The sequence below is a fragment of the Periophthalmus magnuspinnatus genome, chromosome 10, assembly GCF_009829125.3.
Source record: "Periophthalmus magnuspinnatus isolate fPerMag1 chromosome 10, fPerMag1.2.pri, whole genome shotgun sequence".
Classification (NCBI taxonomy): domain Eukaryota; kingdom Metazoa; phylum Chordata; class Actinopteri; order Gobiiformes; family Gobiidae; genus Periophthalmus; species Periophthalmus magnuspinnatus.
This window is the reverse complement of record NC_047135.1, coordinates 14,017,530-14,040,700: the sequence shown is the minus strand read 5'-3', so window position 1 is coordinate 14,040,700 and position 23,171 is coordinate 14,017,530. Positions and strand designations below refer to the sequence as shown.

Here is a 23,171-nt window from a genome sequence, read left to right as displayed (position 1 = left end):
GTCCTTGGGCAAGACACTTAACCCACCTTGTCCCTAGTGTCTGCACACACTAGTGTATGAGTGTGTGTGTGTGTGTGGGGGGGGGGGCTTTGAATGCCTTGAAGGTGAAAACGTGCTACATAAAAATGTAACCATTTGTCAAACAACTAAATATAAAAACAAGGGTGGTTATTTGTTGACAAATTTTCCGCATTTAATTTTCTGAAGAAAAAAGTTGCAAAATACTACTTCTTTTGGATTATCCTCTTTCACATTACACATTGTATTGTCAGCTGGTCCAATACCTCAACTGCAAAAATAAAATCCATAGAAACTCTTTTTAAACAAGATGAAAAAACATTGGACAAATAACACTACAGACTGCATTTTTAGGTTGCCTTTCTCACATCTGCCTAAGGGACTCAATCCGCTAACTCGGTCTATTACATTGTTACATAAATAATACATAAATAAAATAAATAAATGTAATTGTCTGAAGAAAACTTAAAACAGGTTTTCACAAAAATATTAAATAGTTATCCACAAATTTGATAATGCCAAAAATGAGAAGAGACAATAATAAATTGCATAAGTAATAATGAAATCATTCCAGGATATAATAAAGTATTTATTAAATTGTGTATTTACAAAAGTGTTGGTAGCTCTGCATTTAAAACTTTTTCTTTAGCAATGTGGGCTTATCAGTTGACCTGTGACACAAAGGCACAACGCAATAAAAACGCATTGTACAAGAATCCAAGACATATTCTTATGTACTCTCCCTGCTGGTCACCGGAGGAGTCTTACCTTCAGGTCCAGGTCGGATTTCCTTTGGGTTTTATGCACCTCTTTTCCTGGCTCCTGTTTCTGTGGCTTTATCTGAACACAAAAGAGTTACACCACAATCAGGTTCAACTTTTGCGGATTTTCTTATTAGTCTTGCTGAACATACCATATAATAATACACAAACTAACCTAAAATACATACTGTAACTGGGTAGTATTTTGGAGGGTAATTGTAGTTATTGAATAGATTTTTAACCCTTTACTCGTACTTGTAATTTAGTATAATCGTAGCCATGCAATTGTAATTTAGCATTTAAAACAAATATGAGTTACTGAGTTATGTTCAAAGTACCAAAATGCTTCCTCACCTCCTGTCTCTGCTCCTCTCTGTACCTACCAAACACTGCATTGCCTGCTCAGAGAATGTGGATTGTGATTGTTTGTGTTCTGCAAATTTCCAAGCTGTTTTTTTTTTTTTTTTTTCTCGTATTTTGGCTAAACAAATGCCAATTTATGCCTTTTTTACTGTAGGCCAGGGATATAATTTGTCAATTTGTACACTTGGGGCATTTCTGGGGCAAATCAGTGGTTTTGGATAAATCTACTGGGACAGGGGACACAGGGCTCAAAGCTGGGACTGTCCTGGGTAAATACGGACTGGTCATCCTGAGCTACTCCTGTATTCACCTTGTTTGGCTGGTACATGTTTAGTGGATAGAGGAGGGTGTTCTGGATCATCTTCTTGTTCTTCATCAGATTTCTTATAATAATAGGGCTGATCAGGAGGACCAAATCTCTGTGGAGTGATGCAAACACATTAACTTATGGTTAAGCTAAGGTGTAATTATCATAATATTTAATTGAAGGCCCTTTATTATTCTAAATCTATTGAGCTCCTTTCTGTGTTTAAAGCCTGAACACTTTCATCTATATCAAATATTACAAGTGCACTATGTAACCTTTCTGGATGATGTTTTGCAATTGCTTTGGTTGAAATGTTCCACAGTGTGACATTAAACTTATCTATCTCCATGGAGACAAGGGGATGATGCCACCTGTCATGAATATAGTATATGTTAAATGCCATACTGTGGAACATTCAGACAAAGCAAAAACATTCACCAAATAATAAAAATGAAATGTATCTATAATAATACAATTCCCCGTTTACCTTGTCAGGCCACATGAAGCTGATGAAGAGAATCATAGGAAGTCCCACAGTGAAGACATAAATACTCCACAGCCAGGGACGAGAATTAGCAGCAAGAATCAAGCTCTCGATTAAACCAGGCTGAGAAAATAAAAGAATGCAACATCTGACTCTCCTCTGCATTCTCTGCTCCGTCTGACCTACAGTTACACCATCTGACCTTCTTCTCTGTATCCTCTGGTCCATTCTAAGACTCTCCTGTGCATCCTCTGGTCCATCTGACCTCTCTCTCTGCTCCATCTGACCCTTTCCTCTGCATCTTCTGCTCCATATGAGCCTCTCCTCTGCACTCTGCTCGGTCTGACTTTCCTATGCACTGTCTGACCCTCTCCTCTTTATACCATTATTACAGTAACATTTAGGTTGGGGTATTTTACTTTTCAATAGTCAAACACAACTTCGGCTAAAATTAACTGAACCTGGACTAAAGTAGATCTGGAGTAGCCCTAAACCAGGAGAACGATTTAAATCTGTCTAAATATGCAAATGACTAAACCAGGTCTGAATTGTCTCCACATTGCATGTGTCTAATACTCCAGAGAACTTAAATGAAATTATTTAAAAACGTGACTTAGGTTTGGCCTAGGACTAAACCAGGACTACCCCAGGTCTAAACTTGAATGAATGAAATAAGTCTAAACTTGAACCTATACATGAGGACTAAAAGAGGACTAATGGAAATCTAACTGGACTAAAACTGTACTAATCAAGGACCAAACCAGGACTAAATCAGAACCTAACCAGATTCAAGAAGGAATGAAAGATATCCAAACTCAAACCTAACATGGAGAACTTAACCACGACTAGACCAGGACTAAACCAGGACTAAATCAGGACTGTGCCAGTACTAAACCAGAGTTCCTCACCTGTGTTTTGGCTATCACATGTTTAACCATCTCCAACAGGCAAAACAACCCCAAAATCTTCTCCATTTTTGAAAATCCACTTATTCCAAATGATATTGTTTCTAATTACAGCTGCAGATTTTCCCCGTGCTTTCTCAAACACTGAGAGGAGACAGGAATCTACCTTTTAATCATTTACTCTGATTACCACTGCATTCACAACAAGGACGGCTGCGGACTCATGACTTTTTAAAGCATGCAGAGAATACAAATTTGCACTTAAAAATCTAAATAGTAAAAGATAACTGAAAAAAAAGTATTGTATTTTTTAAAGTTACTTCCTAGTTGAATGTGACATGTGATTTTGGACTTTGGACAGTAATAAATGAAGTAAAACACGTGTGGATAATTAACAAGAGGAAAATGGGAGGAAAACAAGTTCTCACAGGGTAATTCAGGAAAAATCTAATATTTGTGCCAGTACCATGCTCTGGTAAATGTAGGCTATAGGAGTGTAATCCATAGCCAATGGTGGAAGGTAACAAAGTACAATTATTCAAGTACTGTACTTAAGTAGAATTTTTAGGTATCTGTACTTTACTTAAATTCATTCTAAAGTGGGTACTTTTTACTTTTACTTTACTAAATTTGAGAACAAGTATCTATACTTTTTGCTCCACTACATTTTTTGACTGGACTGAAAAGTAAAAAGTACTTTTTATATAATTTGAGGTGTTGTTTTACCATGTTCATGGTAACATCCTAAATAAAGTTTTCCAGTTCAAGCTTGAGCTAACAAAAAAATACACAAAAATACACAAAATTCACAATAAAAAAAAAAAAAAAAAAAGATCCGTGTTGCTGTTGTTGACTAAAATATGTATAATTATTTATTTAGTTATTTATTTTTATCAATATCACTACATGTAACACTTTAACAAATTAACAAACACTTGTGATGTACTTTTATTTTTTTACTCTTAATTACATTTTTAAACAGGTACTTAAATACTTTTACTTAAGTAAATTTTTTCATGTGATACTTTTTCTTGAGTAACTTTTACCTCTGTATCTGTACTTTTACAGATACACTTGATTACTTCATCACTGCCCATAGCTTTTACATATATTTTTTTTTATGCATTTGTGTATTTGTTTATTTCATGGATTAGATTAGATTTAGTTGCGATGTAATTACAAGACTCTAAGCACTGATACAGTCAAAGCAGTTTACCCATGTGACTATTGCTGTTGTAATTTCCTCTGTGTCCACTAGGTGCCACTTGCTCCGATCAAAAACAAACAGGTTCCATGATGCAATGGTTGGCACTCTGGACTCTGAATTCTTCCGTGTTGTCCTGTGTTCATGGAGACGGGAGGTGTGTTAGAATGAAGCTTAAAAAGATAAAAGAACCTTTATTCGTCCCACAATGAGGACATGCGACTGCTGTCGTATGGTTTAATCCAACACAGCAAGCTAAAAAGCAGGATGAGAAGATGAACGTGAATACAGAATTGTTGATATTTGAATTATATGGACGAAAGAGGATTGAGTTATAGGGTAAAAGATTAAAAGCAAACTATTGTGTCTTGGCGTTGGGTTTTTTCCTGTCCACATTTTCTGCACAGCGCAAGCCATTACCAGCCTTTACAGTAGGAGATGCTGCCACATTTTATCTTCTCTCATGAATCTGCAGTGCGCATTTAGAAAATAGAAATAACTGAAGCTTTTTTCCCCCCAGTGTTCTAAAAATATTAGAAATCAATGCACGTTGATTTTAACAACGAAGAGGGTAAACCATGAAGTAAACAAGGCTGTTTTCGACTATTTAGAAAAGTCATATTACTGATCTACCTGTTGCCTTTTGCACTATTCTTTATGGAAGTCCGTTTCTGCCATGGAAAATAAAGCCCCACAGGAAGTCGAATTTTTTTTGTTTTAAACCCATAATTAGGAGTTTTAAAACTTTAATTATGAGTTTAAAACTCGTAATTAAGAGTTTTAAACTCATAATTAGGAGAATAATCTCCCAATTACGAGTTTAAAACTCAAAATTTCGACTTCCTGTGTAGCTTTTATTTAATTTTTTTTTCAATGGCAGAAACTGGCTTCCATAATTCTTTAATTAAATAAACAAAAAACAAAAAACTGTATATGACTTGCCAGACATGCTTTATAAAATGTGGCTCCATGGTGTGATGGTTAGCACTCTGGACTTTGAAGCTCGGTGGGACCTCCCTTTGGTTACGAACGGTGAAAAAGTCAGGTACTTAAAGGTCCTTTACAAAAAAATGACTCTTGTGAGCTTTAAGCCATGTCATAAAGTTGTTAACTCCCCAAAAACATATCTGCAATTGTGTTATGTTTAATTCCCACATGTTTGAGTAGTCCATCATCCATTTTTTTTCCTGCTTCTCCAGGGCCGGGTCAATGGGACAGCAGTCTAAGCAGGGACCTCCTCACTTCCCCCACCCCAGACACTTCCTCCAACTCCTTCAGTGAGACCCCAAGGTGTTCCCATCTTGCTTCTTAACGTTTTTTAGTGTATATCGTGTGTTGTTTCTTCCGCTTATCTGGGTCTGGGTCATGGGGGCAGCAGTCTACGCAGGGATTCCCAGACCTCCCTCCCCCCATACATGTCCTCCAGTTCCTCCAGTGGGACCCAAGGCGTTCCCAGGCCAGCCGAGAGACATTGTCCCTCCAGGGTGTCCTGGGTCTTCCCCGGGGCCTCCTCCCAGTGGGACATGCCCAGAACACCTCCCTAGGGAGGCGTCCAGGAGTCATCCTAAGCAAATGCCCGAGCCACCGCAGCTTACTCCTCTTGACATGTAGGAGCTGCGGCTTTACTCCAAGCTCCTCCAGTGTGACTGAGCTCCTCACCCCATCTCATTCTTTTTCATATTTGATACAAAACAAACTCAAGATCCTAAAGAATTATTGTCACAATACTAAAACTTCAAACTCGATTTTGATACTAATTAATAGACTCGATACTCAATACTGATTTTGATACTGCAATGTTAATAATACAAAAACAACTCTTTATTTAGAAAATAGAAAGTGATTTTCAACATTAGTTCCTATTACTTTCTTTTATATTTCCATGTGGTCTTATATCTGTGTAATCCCTCAGTTGTTCAGGTGGTTCCATAGTGGTCCATGGGCATGTATTTGTCTATGTGGTCTGATAGGTTCACCCTTTTAACCTATATTACAGTTCAAAAGAGAAGAGAAGACAAGAGAGATTATTTTGTCTCAATATTGAGGAGAAAGGACGGGGAGGCAAAACCTTCAGTTACAACCTCCTTACCCCTTCTGAAGTCTCCTGCCTTTCAACTCCTTTTATTAAAGTTAGGAAACCTAGTTACATATGCACTGCTTACTCTGAAGTTTGCATATGCACTGCTTACTCTGTTTTTGCATTTCTAGAAGGTCAGTCTTCCCCTTCGCACAAACATCCTCCCATGATGTTTCTGTTTTAGGGTTTCACAGTGACCTTCTTCCCGTGGGATCCTGCACTTTCAAAAGACATTTTCTGCAAGACTCAAGAACAAACATTAGTGCAGATTACATAGTTTACATAGTTGAATATAATGATCATAATAAAGAGTGAACATTACAGTACCTTTAAAATGAACAGTGAGATAACATAATATAACTTGAATATATATTTTGAATCCATCATGGTCTTATACTTGTTCTGATACAGCTCAAGATCATTCTAAAGCTACTGAGGAAAGATCCATCTGTCTTGTAACGTTTTAGTATCGATATTGCTCAAATGAGTATCTAGTTTTAATATTAGCATTAGTATCATTTAGTATCTAATTTTCGATATTTTGACAGCCCTACTTTCTACTATATTATTTGACATTTTTTTAGTAAACTGAAATTTCCAGTTTTTGACCTTATTGTGTCAGAGTACTGTCAGATCCCATTCTGTCCTATAATATATTTATAGCTTTTTTCTTATGTTTACCTTATGTATAATTTATGCAGTATGCTCATATAATCAACCTCTCTTTGTGTTGTCCTCTTCAGACCCTCCCTCTGCATCAGTCTGTTGTATAAAAACACATTTGCAATTTAAACTAAAGCTTTTAACAGAGTCCTCTGACCAATACAGCTTTTATCTCATTTGTGTGTATGCTTATATTCAGTGTGCAGCCTCATTCAAACCTGCACTGCTGCTGAACAGGTGAGCAGGGATGCCAGATTAACTGTAAGTAGATTTATAGATTTATACTTTGTATGTATCTTAAATAAGCAAAAATGTGTTTAATGTGTTAAAAGTTATAAGCCTGTATCAGTGGTTTGAAATTCACACATGGTAGCCAGCTAAATGTGGTAGAGTTCAGGTTCAGTTATGCTGTTAAAGTGCACTTTTTAACTTTTCTGGTTACCTTGTCTCTATGGAGATGGCAATGCTTTGCCTGGAATGTTTCACAGTATGGCATGATGTATATCTTGCATTTAATCAATTACTGTCATTTTAATAAAGGGCCACAACCTGTAATTTGGTCTATGGTGCCATCATCTTATTTCCTCCACAGAAATAACTCTATATTCTCTCAAATGTAGTGAAGTAAAATAAAAAAAAGTATCCACTTTAAATTTACCTAAGTAAAGTACAGACACCTAAACTGCAATACTTTACTACTTATACTTTGTTAGATTCCACCACTGGGCTAATGTATATGGGAAATAATGGGCTATATTGTTATGTCTATTGTCCCCCTCCCTTTTCTCTCTTCTTCTCTCTACCCCTCACCTGCTCATCTCTCTCTTTCATCTATTCACAGTATAAGGCGTCTGTAGTCGAGATTGCTCTTCCATTGGACAGCTTTTGAAGTAAGTACATTTTGATTTCTGTTATGTTTTGTTAAAGGTGCACTATGTAACTTCGCCACCTGCTTGCCTCCATTGTAAAGATAATCCTTCGCCTTTAATTTCAAAAGCATTGTCCAGGTGAATACCTGAAGACAACATTTTTATGATGAATCACTCCTTACCCCGATGAATGAGGGATTACATGGACTAGTTCCAAAGTATGTTATAGACTGATCTACCTTACATTATACAGGTGTTTCTAGTGCTTAAATATGCCTTGAAAAACATTTATTTATTTAAGAACATACATTAAAGACGGGGTGCTATGCAAAATTTACTTTTTGAAGCTTTCTAGGCAAGGCAAGGCAAGTTTATTTGTATAGCACAATTCGTACACAAGGTAATTCAAAGTGCTTTACAGAATAAGAAAGACATTAAAATCACACAAATCAAAACATAAATAATCACAAATAATCATCATAAAATTACCATTAAAACAGAAGAGTGCAGAATAAAAACCTTTCAGTCATATGCAGCTGAACAGAACTGTTTTGAGCCTGGATTTAAACATTGTCAAAGTCAAGGCCAGTCTCACATCTTCAGGAAGACTGTTCCAGGTTTTAGCTGCATAAAACTTAAATGCTGATTCCCCCATGTTTAGTCCTGACTCTGGGCACCAGCAGGAGGCCAGTCCCTGAACGTCCTCAGTGTGCAAGATGGTTCGTGTGGCACTAACATGTTGGAGATGTACTTTGGACTTAGGCCATGGAGAGACTTATACACAAGCAGAGCTGCTTTAAAGTCTATTCTTGAGCTACAGGAAGCCAGTGCAGAGACCTGAGCACAGGACTGATCTGAGCAGCAGCGTTCTGGATGTACTGCAGTTGTGTTAAGGCTCGTTTGGAGAGGCCAGTGAGCAGGCCGTTACAGTAGTCTAACCTACTGGAGACAAATGCATGGATAAGTCTCTCTAAGTCTGGCTTTGACAGTATACCTTTGATTTTTGCAATGTTTTTTTGGTGGTAAAAAGCTGCAGATGTTACTGATTTGATGTGGCTGCTAAAGTTCAAGTCTGAGTCCATTATTACCCCTAGATTTCTAGCCTGAGTTGAAGGTTTTAGAGAGAGAGACTAGAGGTGATGCTGACACTTTCTCTATGTTTCTGTGGGCCAAAGACTATGACTTCAGTCTTGTCTGAGTTTAGCAGAAGAAAGTTGTTTCGCATCCACACACTGATCTGTTGGATGCAGTGGCAGAGTGAATCCACTGGTCCGTATTCACCTGCCAGTGAGACATAGATCTGAGTGTCATCTGCATAGTTGCGGTAAGACACATTATTGCTGCGTATTAACTGGCCTAACGGCAGCATGTAGAGATTGAACAGCAGGGGTCCCAGGATTGAACCCTGGGGCACCCCACAGGTCAGGGACATTTTATCTGATATACATTTTCCAATTTCAAAAAAGTACTCCCTGTTTTTTAAATAGGACTTGAACCAATTCAATCATTTTTTTTTTTTGTAATGCCCAAATCACGACAACAGTTGTCTCGAAGAGCATTCATGTTTTGGTTGATGGGGGAAACCATGAGGAAACCCATCCAGACATGGGGAGAAACTTGCAAAACTCCACACAGAAAGGCCTGGGCGACCCGGGGATCGAACCAAACCTTCTTGCTGTGATGCATGAGTGTTGCCACTCAGCCACCGTGCTGCCTACACACAAAAACGAACAGGAAAATCAAACAACAGGAAAAATCAGACAAAACAAGAAAAATCGGCTAGGCAAGGAGGGGGGAGGGGGGCGGAGGAGGGCCAGGCGAGGAGGAGGAAGACCAGGCAAGGAGAAGGAGAGCCGGGGGAGGAGGAGGAGAGCCAGGCAAGGAGGAGAGGGAGGCGGGTGGAGGAGGGCCAGGCGGGGAGGAGGAGAGGGTCCAGCTGTCATCGTGGCATCTGAAAGAGTTACACTCCACAGGGGGAGTGGGACAGGGGACAACATGTGAATAGCATTGCTGATGAGAAAATAGGAGTAAGCAGAGGATAGTGCTCAGGTTGCCATACTTCCCCCAGCTTGTTATCTCCTACTGCAGCCTATCTTATCCTGGGTTTTAATGTCACTCCCAGCCAATCTGGTCATAGTTAGTTCGGAGTGGCTAAGTAACCTGGTCATAAGCTATACCGAAGAGGAAGGTTTTAAGCCTGGTCTTAAATACAGAGACTGTGGGGGCCTGTTTAACATCAGCAGGGAGTTGATTCCATAGCACAGGAGCTTGGTAACTGAATGCTCTCCCTCCCACTGTACTTTTGGACACTCTAGGAACCACTAAAAGTCCTGCATTCTGAGAGCGGAGTGCTCTGTGTTGCTGGTATGGGACAATAGCATCTTGCAGACAGGATGGGGCCATACTGTTTAGGCTTTTGTATGTCAGGAGGAGGACTTTGAATTTGATTCTAAGCTCAACAGGAAATCAATGCAGATATTTTAGTACAGGACTGATGTGGTCTCTTCTTTTAGTTCCTGTTAGGACTCTGGCCGCTGCATTTTGGACCAGCTGGAGGCTCCTTATAGTACTTTTGGGGCAGGCGGCGAGCAGAGAATTACAGTAATGAAGTCTAGAAGTAACAAATGCATGGATGAGTTTTTCAGCATCGTTTTTAAGTAAAATATTTCTAATTTTAGTGATATTTCACAGGTGAAAGTATGCGGTTTTACAAGCTAGGTTTATATGGGCTGTGAATGAGAGATTTTGATCAAATAGAACTCCAAGATTTTTTACAGTAGGGCTAGAAGCTATACTCACATTGTCAAGTGAGATTATCTGGTCCGACAGAGAATCTCTTTGACCTTTGGGACCAACGACAATGACCTCTGTTTTTTCAGGATTTAAGAGCAGGTAATTCAAGGTCATCCAGGTTTTGATGTCCTTCACACAGGCACTGAGTTTATCTATTTGATCAGTCTGATTTGGTTTCATTGATAAGTACAGCTGAGTGTCATCAGCATAGCAGTGGAAATTAATGCCATGTTTACTAATAATGTTACCTAATGGCAACATATACAGAGTAAATAGGATTGGACCAAGCACAGATCCTTGTTGGAACACCACAGGCTACTTTAGAACAGGGAGAGGTGCCACTGGTCTATACTAACAACTGGTACCTATCTGATAGATAGGATTTAAACCATTTGAGTGCGGTCCCTCTGATTCCAATGTCACATTCTAACCTCTGCAGTAGAATGTTGTGATCAGTGGTGTCAAACGCTGCACTGAGGTCCAGTAGGACCAGGACTGAAGCCAGACCGTTATCAGCAGCTAGTAGTAAGTCATTTGTTACTTTAAGCAGTGCAGTCTCTGTGCTGTGGTGAGCTCTGAATCCAGATTGAAATTTTTCAAATATATTATTGTCCTGCAGGTGGCGGCAGAGCTGTTCTCCGCCACTCGTTCTAGAATTTTTTGAGAGGAAGGGAAGATTAGAGATAGGTCTGTAGTTGACTAGTTCATCAGGATTTAGGTTAGGTTTTTTCAAAAGGGGTTTAATCACAGCATACTTAAAGGACTGAGGAACGTAGCCATTTTCTAACGATATAGTTATTATGTTATGGACGGAATCTATTTATTAGGGGGATGGCTTTTTGAGGAGTCTGATTGGAAAAGGGCCAAGCATACAGTTGATGGTTTGGACGACATGATGACTGAGGTAATCTCCACCTCATCAACAGGAGTAAATTTATCTAATATTATTAGAGGATCTATGTGGGATATTGGTATTACAGACTGGATTTGAGAGCTGATTTTTGGAGTAGCTTGTTGATTTTGTTTCTAATGGTTGTAATATGTAATCAAAGAATTGAAGAAAGTCATCACAAACTAATGTTGGAGGGGAGAAGAGACTAAGAGAGATTAGCAGTGTAGGAGTTTGTCAGCCTAGCTACAGTGCTGAACAGAAATCTGGGGTTATTTTGTTACTTCTATTAGATTTGAATAGTAATCAGTTTAGTGCCGTACCAGAGATGCCCACCCAGTCCTCCAGTCTCTGTAAGAGGATCCAGTCTCTGTAAGAGGATCCCATGATCAACAGCTTTCTACCATGTTGTAACACCCATAACCATGTTGTTCCCTCATCAAAAAACATATCGGAGATGGTTTTATATGTCATCCATGCCTATTTGTAATCTAGCAATCTCTTCCAGGCCCTATTCAACCCTCCTTACGGTTAGGTATAAGATTTTGTCCATGCTACACCCACAAGCCTACATCATCCATGCTCCCACATGATAATTCTCCAAATATACAGAAGCGTGATACAAAACAACGTTACAGCTTTACAAACCAAATGCAAAGTGCAGTAGTTGCATTAACTTGTAATGTGATAGGAATGAACTTTTGATTCAGAGTGTCAGAAACAAAACTTATAAAACAATAACAACAATACAAGGTAACATGATGACTCTAAATATATATGTATTAGTAATTAATAACCCATAGAAGTAAAATAACCCCCTCCTTAAAATGCATGCATTATCACTGTGAGCCGTGTTGCCTTTCCACAGATCTGAACTGTAACTGGTAATGGTGGCATATGCTTTTCTTCATAGAGAACTTTAATGACATACTGTGAAAGTTTCTGGGCAAAGCAATATCATCTCTGCAGAGGAAAGCAGGTCAAGAAAAGTTCCACAGTGCAGCTGTAATGTCCCCCTGTTAGTGTGTACAGAATGACAGGTTTGGTGGACACTTCTAAGAGACTCTCAGTGAAAACATGGACCGGGAGGAGAGTGATGAGAGCGGACAGCGCCCTCAGCAGGTGATTGCGGGTTTATCATTTTTAGGATTATTCATTGCACACTTTTTATATTACAGTTGACTTGATTATATATATATGGAAAATGCACCTATCTCCACCCAAAAACTTTGATCTCGTATATGGGTTATCATGATGACATGTATTTCCTGCATGAGGGCAGTCCGTGTGTGATGACTCATCCTCAGAACTACAGAGAATGGCCGCTATCGACAGAAGAGACATCAACTCCCAGAATTCCCTGAGAGGTCGTGGGGCTCTGTCCAGGTATAAGGTTTTAGTTTAGCCTTAGTCCCTTCCTTATTACAACCTGAATATTTTAATTGATTGTTTCTTTACTTAGTTTTGGGTTAGTTCAGGTTTGGATGCACTGATCCAGCTTTTTCAGTTATGTTACTAATCTCAATACTTAAGCTTTAAGTATCTGCCGATACCCAATATCAACCAGTAACAGGGCACGGAGTAAAAATATAATTTCCTTTAAACACAAACATCATAAGGTAAAATGATCCAAATGAGCTTTGTAGCTGTTTTTTTATCAGTTAGTAACTACAGTAACTACAGAACTACAGTTAGTAACTACAGAACAGCTTTGTAAAAATACAAGTTTAATATTTATATATTAGAAATTCTGGGGCAACATTGAACAGTAAATCATCTTATTACACCAGTTTATAAACCAAAATGGAAGTCAGTATTCGATCCACCACAATTTTCAATATCAACGCCGATCAGTGCATCTCTAGTCCTGGTTTAGACCTGGGTCACTCTATATTCAAGTTTAGTCCTTGTTAAGACCTGGTTTAGTCCTGGGAGTGATCTAGCATGGGTTTTAGAGCTTGTTTGTTTTCTTCCTTAGTGTGGTTTATTTTTGACTCAAGTTTGATTTAGATGTTTAGGCACGATTTAACAATAAATAAGGTCTAGTACAATGCAGTGTGGAGAAAATAAATACATTTATTTGCTTTTCCTTAATGTTCCACAGTATGGCATTTTAAACATATCTATCTCCAAGGAGGAAGGCCAAGTTACAGATCTTTAATTGAATAAATGCCAGACAGACACATTTAATGCCAGAATAAAAACACTCCAGGCAAAGCAATAACACCCTCTATGACAGCAAGCAGGTAGCCAACCCCACACCAGAAAAGTTCCCTAGTGCACCTTTAATTGCTAGGTTTCAAATGGCATCACAATGATGTTATTACAGATGGAGGCATCTAAAATAAATTCTGTTTAAAATGCAGATTTTTTGTTGCAATACAGTGAGATCTTGGGTCTAGTCTCTAATAGAAATGATCAGGTTCAACATTTGTGAATTTACCTTTTGGATATTCCTTTGCAAAGTACATCTGTAACCAATGGGGAAAAACTGGCCCCTGCCTCCATCTGAGAGTATGACATCATCACATTCTAGAATCTGAAAACCACCAATGCTATTGATACTCTGCAGTAAGTGGGGTGTTCTACATGTATGTGTATGGTGGAATGTTCAACACTTACCATGGTGCCAAATGCACACATTAGCAAAGAGGTAACAGTTTAGGTAGTCTTGACCGGCTTGTCTCTGCAAAGAAAAAAAACAAACAAAAAACCCCCAAAATGGACGCCTGTGATCAATATGAGCATTCACGATCCTGTTTAGGTGTGTGATTTTCAACAAAAACGGTGAAAGTGACTAAAACTGTTGGCTAATGCTAGCTAGCTTGTGACTGTAATTTTATGTGTGAGAGACTTGTTTAACAGCACAAATCAGCTCACCTGTTGTAGTTCCAGCTAAGTCAGCTCTTTATGGTCAGATTGTGTTAAAATAAAGCTGAGATTCAAGTTTAACAATTGTCAGATAGAGCAGTGCCTACAGTTAGCTTCACACCCCCAGGGAATGATGCTGCAAATATTCATTAGTATTTTTGTTTTGCAGAATAGTGAGCATGGTTCTGACTCTGAGGGACTGGGCTCATAAGGGTTTACACGAGGAGGTGGAACGACCAGACTCCTTCCTAGAACGCTTTAGAGGGCCCCACCCACTCTGACCTGCAAGCTCCTCCCAGTGTGTCAGCTACAGCAACACAGGGTCAGACGTAGAGGAGAGGAGGCAGAGAAGACGAAGGTAAGAGAGACGCTTTCCACCGCATTCTCCACTCTTCTGACCTTCTCCTCTGCATTCTCTACACCTCTGACCATGTCCTCCACATCCATCTGCTCTTCTCCTCTGTATCCTTTGCTCCATCTGACCTTCTCCTCTGCATCCTCTGCTCCACTTGACTGTCTCCTCTGCTCCACTTGACCCTCTCCACTGCATCCTCTGCTCCACCTGAGACCCTCCTCTGAATCATCTGACTCTCCTCTGCATCCTCATACAATAACATGGTTTTATTTTTTTTGTTTAGGAAAAGAAAGTGCCATATAATTGTATTGAGTCCATCAGATGACCTGTATTACCACTGGCTTTGTGTGATCGGGACAGCAGTGTTTTATAACTTCACTTTACTGGTGGTCAGGTAAATCGGTATTATAGAAATAACACAATAGTTTGTGTAAATGTACAACTCAGTTTTCTCTTCTCATTAAGACTGTTGAGATAATATCCATGCATTATTTCAAGTTTGTTGCTCAAAATACCCAAGGTACAAATATTGTAGATTTTCTCTGACTGATCACATCAGTAACCACTAATAAATGATACGCTTAAACTTTTTTTTTTTAATATACAATAACACTTTCACTAAATACATTTCCTTGAGTATACAGGAGTAATATTACATGAGTAATATTTCCATGCCAATTAATTACTCCACTTCTCCTGGTTCTTGCACTACTATTGTTACTGCTTTTACTATGTCTTTCCTGCACTGCATACCTATATTCCTCATGTATGTGCAGAGCTTGTTTTGAGGAGCTGCAGGTGGAGCACCTCCTGGTCTGGTTGGTGCTAGACTACATCTGTGATGGAGTTTACATTCTGGACATTGCTGTGCGCCTACACACTGGTACTGATTACTGGCATTTCAGAAGCTACATGTTTACACACAAATCAGAAAAAAATTAAACATTCAAACCAAATAAACATTAAGCAAAACTGTGTAACTTTAAGAGGCCTCAGAATCATTATGTCAAAATTTGAGCCCATCACAAACAAATAAAGGCCAATTAAAAGAATGTGCCACACTTAGGTTTTAAGTTCAGAATTTTTCTTGGAAAAAAAAACAAAAAAACAACACGATTAGATTCCTCTCATCATATAACTCAACCCAATTTTTTATATATTTTTACTATTTTATACATTTCAGGTTTCCTGGATCAGGGTCTCTTGGTGCGTGATTTGGCTCGCCTCAGACACACCTACATTAGAACAGTGCAGTGTTGGTTGGATCTGGGCTCGGTGCTACCCACTGACCTGCTGTATCTGTGGGTGGGGCCAGACTACACCCCTCTGCTCAGGTTTAACCGTCTGCTCCATTTGACCCGCCTCTCTGAGCTTTTTGAACGCACAGAGACCAGAACAGGATACCCCAACGCATTTAGGATCTGCAAACTAGTGCTCTACATTCTTGTCATCATCCACTGGAACGCATGTGGGTATGACATCTCATGCAACAGTAAATAACGTGATCCAAAACACTACACATTGCGGTATCCATTCACACTCTACACACTGGGTTTGTTTTTCATATTTTTTATTATCCATTAAAGCGCAAAATAGGCTCTTGAGGTCGAAGTAAGACCATGGAATCATGCTTGCATCTGATTCTAAAGCATTTTATTTTAATAATCAGGATGTGCCTGCATGCTAGTTGTTATTTTGCATTAAGGTCACTGCAGATCTGGCCTCTGAAGGTTGTGAAAGGAGCTTATAAACATGCAGTGAGCAATAGGGTAAGGGTTTGGGATAGGTGAGGAATAACTTTGGACCACAGCAAACTGTTTAAAATGAAGTAGTTCTGTTTTTCTATGCTTTTAAGATAGTGAAAATCAGGTATAGTGCCTTTAACAGTCCCACAATGGGGAGATTTCAATGTTCCAATGCAAAATACAACAGTAAGAAGGATAATATTAGTAACTTTAAACCCCTCTTCCTCAGGTACTACAGTTTCTCGTTAGTCCTGGGTCTGGGCTCAGACTCTTGGGTCTATCCAAATGCCTCTGACCCGGAGTTCTCCTCTCTGACCCGGAAGTACATCTACTGCCTCTACTGGTCCACGCTGACACTCACCACCATCGGGGAAACACCGCCCCCTGTCAGAGATGAGGAGTACCTCTTTCTCATATTTGACTTTCTGGTGGGTGACATACTTTACAGAATTTCTTAAACAGCCACAACACAATGATCTTTTTCGTGTTTTCTTTTTCAGTAAACTTTACACTGATGAGTATTATGATGCACTTGACACTCAAGTGCTAATACTGTAGTCATTATTCATTCACTGCACACTCAGTGGTGATAAGGTACTTCTAGAGCGACAGCTGCCGTGTGACAGACTGAGAGAAGTGAGGCTGCCAGTTTGTGCTCCACTGACCTACATTTACACACAGACCATACTAGGCAAAGTGGGTGATGTGGCAAATAACACAACGGCTGTATGCATGCACTTGAAAATGACTTTTAAATGGCATTAAACTTATTTATCTCCATGAAGACTCATGTGGCTGTTCATCCACCGGAAAAATTACATGATGCAAGTTACATGACCTTCCTCAAAACCATACTTAGAATTGTGTTTTAGTTAATTCATACATGGTTAGTAACTTTTATTTACTGCCTCTTCAAGTTGGTTAAAATACTTATAATGTAAACAACCAAAATGTGTCTACACAATAATTAATCAGAAAAATGCCTTCCTTGCACATACATTTTTGCTGCATTTTGATGGAATTTTCTGTGTTGATGACAAAGGGAGAGAGATTCTGTTTCTCTACTTCCTGTAGTTTTGTGCTTTTCTTCTCAATGATCTTCTCTTAACTGATGTAAAACATGATGAATGTTTACCACAGGTACTATTCCACCAAACCAAGTCTGAATTAGAAAAACATGAAAATCTATCACATGCTGTTTAACTATCCTATTGTCTTATGTTTTTTAGGTGGGAGTCCTGATCTTTGCCTCCATCGTGGGAAATGTTGGCTCGATGATCTCAAATATGAATGCCACCAAAGCATCATTCCAATGCCGAGTGGACGCTCTCAAACACTACATGCACTTCAGACACGTGAGCAAAGGATTGGAGCAGCGCGTGATTCGCTGGTTCGATTACCTCTGGACCAATCAGAAGACGATCGACGAACAGGAAGTGCTCAGGAGCCTGCCCTGCAAACTGAGAGCCGAGATCGCCATCAACGTGCACCTGGACACACTTAAGAAGGTAACAGGTTTTATTTCATGGAGGACAGAGCGGAGTTTTGTTGTCACTGTAATGCTCACAACTAGCATGCACCAGCATGACTTCCTGATTTGCAGACAATAAAATGCTTTATAATTAGATGCAGACAGCACACAGTGGTCTAATTTTGACCCAAATAGCTGCTTTTACAATATATCTGTACTGGGACGAGACGCATGTTACTGTATTACATCAATAAAAAATGCATACAGTCCCTGGTTGTTATTATGGGCATTTTTGTACTGAAGTTGCCTAATACTGCTGTTATCTAATAATACACCAGCCTTTAGGTACATATTTGCTGGATACATTTCTTAAAGGTCCTATCTTATGCTATTTTCTGATCTATGGTATAATAATAATAATAATAATAATAATAATAATAATAATAATAATAATAATAATAATAATAATAATAATAATAATAATAATAATAATAATAATAATAATAAAAAGGAGTTTTCTTTTATTTCATTCACACATGTTTAACACACAAACCCTGCATATTTAGGCTGTGTTCTTCTCTTAAACAGAAAACACCCTGTCCCACCTTGTTTTTACATGCTATACACCTTCACTGGAATCATATGGATAGTTTCAGGCCTGGAATTGCCAATCTCTACTGAACAAGAGGTAAATGGTAGCTGTTAACTTGAAAACTACCACTACATGCCATCACAAGGTGGAACAGGGTATTTTCTGTTTAAGAGAAGAACTTGAGCTTTGGAGATGTAGACTAATAATAAATCATTACTCAAACATGTGAATGAAACAAAACACAACTCTAGATATGGTTTTGATGAGGTTACAACACTATGCCATGTCTCAAGAATCAAGCTCTCAAGAAGGGGTGAGAGTGCCTCCGTGGTTAGTCTGCAGAGTGTTAGCCCCCCAACCCAAAGGTCAGAGGATTGAGTCCCGCTCGGACCAAGTTCTGTCATTGTGTCCTTAGGCAAGACACTTCACCCACAGTGCCTAGTATGAAAGTGGTGTGTGCGTGAATAATTGGTGGTGGTCGGAGGGGCTGATGGTGCAGATTGGCAGCCCTGCTTCTGTCAGTCTGCCCCAGAGTATGGCTACAATAGTAGCTTACCATCACTAAGTGTGGAAGTGAATGAATAATGACTATAGAGTAGTGCTTAGAGAGGCAAGCCTGTAAAGTGCATTACAAGTGTAAGCCATTATTATTATTAATTGATTTTGTGTAATATAGGACCTTTAAGAAAAAGTTGTGTCCTTTTGCAGGTGCGTATCTTCCAGGACTGTGAGTCGGGGCTGTTGGTGGAACTGGTGCTAAAGCTTCAACCTCAAGTGTTCAGTCCTGGAGATTACATCTGTAGAAAGGTGATGGGCAGTGCTACAACACTGAGACCTTGCCTGGTGGAAAAGGGGTTTGTAGAGAGCTCAAAGGTTTAATGGAGTGGAGTTTGCATGTTCTTCCTGTGTCTGTGTAGGTTTCTTACAATTTCTACCCTTACATGTGCTGCAAATTGGATGGTTGTGAGATCTGTTCAAGTCTGCATAACTTTTGGCAATGTGATTGGCTAAACCTCCACTGAAAGTCTCTCCTCTTTCTGAACAGTTCCAATGGATAATACAAATAGTTGTTTTGTTTTTGTTTCAGTTTTTTTTTTTTACATTTATAGTATAAGCTAATCCTCCAGCTTGGTACTTCTTCCCAAGACCGGCTCAATTGGACTCCTCCTTATATCAGCAGGTAGTCAGGGTACTTACATCAATTCATTTTTGTTCAAGAACCTGGCCTAGCCTTACCAGCCAGTCCCTTCTACATTCTGTTTGAATCCAGAAGGGTCTGGAATTGGACCATAGAGTGCGACAAACCTCCGTCTTAACTTTGGATGGTCCAACCACAGCCACTAATCTGTAGTTCATACCTCTCAAATGTGGAAGAGATCTCCTCTCAAAAATTCAAAATCAATAACTTCTTTTACCTGAGATAAATAAGAGTTTAGTGCTTTGAGTGTTCATTCTGCAGAACTCCACGTTGTCTCTCAATCTTCTGTGTTGTTTTTGTCCCTCTTTTTACATATAAGCAGCCATGTTTGTTTTGACACGAACTGACCATGTGTCAGTCAAGCTCTCTGAAATTTGAGGAGACAAATACAGTTCCAGACCCACTTGTCTTTGTAAAATTGTGTCAGTGTGCAGTTCTGGCTGGCCAGGTAAAAATGTACCTGGTCCTAGCAAGTCAATCTAATGAATGTGCAAACACATTCATTGGTTGTTTAAAGTAATAGGTTGTCCCTAGTCTACAGCAAAATGTATTGATGCCTTCTATTTGTGCTCCCTCGCCAGGGAGATGTGGGAAAGGAGATGTACATAATCAAAGATGGCCGCCTGGCTGTGGTTGGGGACGATGGTGTGTCTCAATTTGCTGTTCTGACCGCGGGCAGCTGCTTCGGAGAGATTAGCATCTTAAACATCAGCGGGAGTAAAATGGGAAACCGCCGCACCGCTAACATCCGCAGCCTGGGCTATTCTGACCTATTCTGCCTGTCCAAACACGACCTCATGGGGGCGCTGCAGGACTTCCCTGAGGCCAGAGCACAGCTGGAGCAGAGGGGGCGGGACATCCTGAAAAAGGAAGGGCTTCTGGAGGAAGTGAACATCTCAGCTGGGGAGGAGCTAGAGGAGAAGGTGGAGAGGATGGAGGCAGGTCTGGACCGGATACAGGTGAGAGTCAAGAAAGATTTTTGTTTTAGTCTAGTTTAGATCTGGTTTAGATAGCTAATTTGGAGGAGAAGGTGGAGAGGATGGAGGCGGGTCTGGACTGGATACAGGTAGAAAGCTTTAGATCTGGATTAGTTCTAATTAAATCCAGGTTTAGACCTAGTTTAGTCCTGGTTTAGTTTGTTCCGTAAGGAGAAGAGCTGGAGGAGAAGATGGAGAGGATGGGGGCAGGTCTGGACCAAATACTAGTTAGTCAGAGACCTTTGGGCCTGTTTTAGTTCTGGTGTAGGCCTGGATTATCTTGTTTTTCAGACTTGCTACAGAGTGAATTAGCATCTTCTCAGATGCTCCTGGTTTAGTCTTGATTAATTCCTGCTTTAGTCCTGGTCCAGTCCTGCTTGAGTCCTGATTCAGTCCTGGTTCAGACCTGCTTTGGTCCTGGTCCAGTCATGCTTAAGTTCTGATTCAGTCCTGGTTCAGACCTGGTCCAGTCCTGTTCCAGTCCTGCTTTAGTCCTGGTTCAGTCCTGGTTCAGACCTGCTTTAGTCCTGCTTTAGTCTTGGTTCAGTACTCGTCTATTCCTTGTATATTTTCAGACCTGCTTGGCTCGTCTGCAGAGTGAATTTGCCTCGTCCCAGATGCGTTTAAAACAGAGACTCACAGCTCTGGAGACTGGACTGACCACAGCAGTGACCGGCAGTGACCTGTCTGACCCCGAAGGCAGCGACATTAACATGCAACTATAGAATTACACCTGATGCCCTCCCATCTTCCTGTATCTCTCTCGGATGCCCTCCCATCTTTCTATATCCCTGTGTGTCAGATGCTCTCCCATCCTCCGGTATCCCTTTGTGCCAGGAGCTCTCTGTGTGTTAGATACCCATGTCCTTGTCCCCTAAAACATTTTCTGTTATTTTTTATTATATTAATTCAATATTAGAAACTGTACCATAGCCCTAGTGCCAAAATCCTGTACAGTTATAATGTCCAGTAGCATTCTACATAAACAGGGATAGAATATTAAAACCCTCAGGAAAACTAGATTGCTAGCACTTTTAAAGCAGTTCAGAGATAGTATGTACTGACAAAATGATTTTAATGTGTGTACCAAAATCAATATTATGTCAAATGTAACCTGTTGACTGGTAATAAAATCACTACGCTTTTGTGTGTTTTTGTCATAATCAAGAGGAAAAATGTATATTAAATATATTACAAAATGCATCTTTAATTAAAGAAATAAAAATATTTTTTTTAAAAGCGCTGAGTGGAAAATGAGCGAAGATACCAGCGAGATTTGAACTCTGATTACTGGATTCAGAGTTCAGAGTGCTAACCATTACACCATGGATTCACAGACATCAAGCAAGTCACCTGGAATCCTACCAATTTCTCTACAGTTTTGTCAGCGTAGAGTTAAACATGTAGATCAATAAATAAATAATAAATTATGTGAACGTAAACAGATTATTATCTATTTTTGTCACGCGGCATAACTCTTAAACTCACTTTTTGCAGCAGTGGTTTGGTTTAGTCCGCTTATCTTAAGTGTCTTCAGTCTGGTACAGCTCTATTTAGTTCATTTTTTACCCTCTTTATGTTAAAATGAACACGCATAGATTTATACACCTTTTAGAACATAAAACAAACAAAGCTTCAGTTCTAAATGCGCGCTGTGGATCTACGAGAGAAAATAAATGTAGCAGCATCCCCTACTGGACAGATTAGTAATACACCTCTGACTTATGTTCTGCAGGAAATGTGTCCACGAGAAAGACCCGTGCAACACCAACTTTTACACTGCTTTCTCTGTGGTCCAAACCACCAAATTCCATCTGACCGGCTTACTATGGTGATCTACTTTTAAAAGCGACTCTAACCGTTTATTCCAGTTTAATTGTAGCACTGTGTTTTCTGTGTGTACTTCATGCTATCTTCGTGAACACAGGACAAAACACCGTAGGTCCCATCGAGATTTGAACTTGGAACCATGGAACCACTCCGTCTGCCTGAGTCTGGGGCACCTGGTGGACACCCAGAGGGCATTACAACTATGATTCTATGTGCAGTAGATTCAGACAAGATGAAATGAACAGTGTTGGGAAGAATGCAATGAAAGTGAGTAAAGTTATGAAATAATTGATTTGATTTAGTTTGTTATTGTGTCTTGCATGCAAAGAATGCCGAGCCCTTTAATGGGCTTATAAGACACCATTAAGAAAAATACAATAGTCCAGACGTGTGATACAACAAAAAACAACAATAAACTCATTTAAACAAACTAATTTGCTGCTTCTTCCAGGCCTTACATAGATATAATACCAATTTATAAACATTAGAATTAAACAACCATTTCATCTTGCTGTCATCATCACACCAGAACATTTCAGGACATTGGGGGAAAGCATTTAATCAAATAAACGATTTCTAAATTCATAATAACAAAATAAAGTTCATAAACTGTAATTTACCCTGTGGGTGTGGAGTACTTGTTCTGCAGTAGCACATAACTTCCACCAAATAATGCCACTTTCACATGAAGTTTCCATTTAACCCCCTCAGCTCTGCAGGATCAGTCTCAAGATCAAATGTAATGTTAAGTATGTTTTAAGTCTAAAATAATAGAACTACAACTACATCTACACAATAG

At 39.4% G+C, this 23,171-nt stretch overlaps 2 protein-coding genes across 2 annotated transcripts; one reads left to right on the top strand and one right to left on the bottom strand.

The window, feature by feature from the left end:
• Positions 1-595: 595 nt before the first annotated feature.
• LOC117378060 (calnexin-like) lies at positions 596-3,017 on the bottom strand. Its single transcript, XM_033974598.2, has 5 exons — positions 2,842-3,017; positions 1,937-2,056; positions 1,453-1,561; positions 787-858; positions 596-689 (listed from the first exon to the last, which is right to left on the bottom strand). Exons 1-4 carry the CDS (start codon positions 2,905-2,907, stop codon positions 818-820), a joined length of 336 nt encoding a protein of 111 aa, XP_033830489.1. The 5' UTR covers positions 2,908-3,017; the 3' UTR covers positions 596-689; positions 787-817.
• A 9,393-nt stretch (positions 3,018-12,410) lies between these two features.
• LOC117377720 (cyclic nucleotide-gated olfactory channel) lies at positions 12,411-21,377 on the top strand. The gene is given in 11 exon segments (XM_055224666.1): positions 12,411-12,455; positions 12,616-12,719; positions 14,374-14,562; positions 14,843-14,953; positions 15,336-15,442; positions 15,743-16,031; positions 16,534-16,732; positions 17,534-17,812; positions 19,076-19,174; positions 20,147-20,524; positions 21,118-21,377. Coding segments are annotated over 11 exon segments (1,950 nt in total). The 3' UTR covers positions 21,268-21,377.
• Positions 21,378-23,171: the final 1,794 nt, after the last annotated feature.

Coding starts and splice junctions, on each gene's coding strand:
- LOC117378060 (XM_033974598.2), bottom strand. CDS start 2,907: ATGGAGAAGATTTTGGGGTTGTTTTGCCTGTTGGAGATGGTTAAACAT. Junction 2,057..2,841: donor ATGTGATAGCCAAAACACAG/GTGAGGAACTCT, acceptor TTATTTTCTCAG/CCTGGTTTAATCGAGAGCTT. Junction 1,562..1,936: donor GCTTCATGTGGCCTGACAAG/GTAAACGGGGAA, acceptor ATCACTCCACAG/AGATTTGGTCCTCCTGATCA.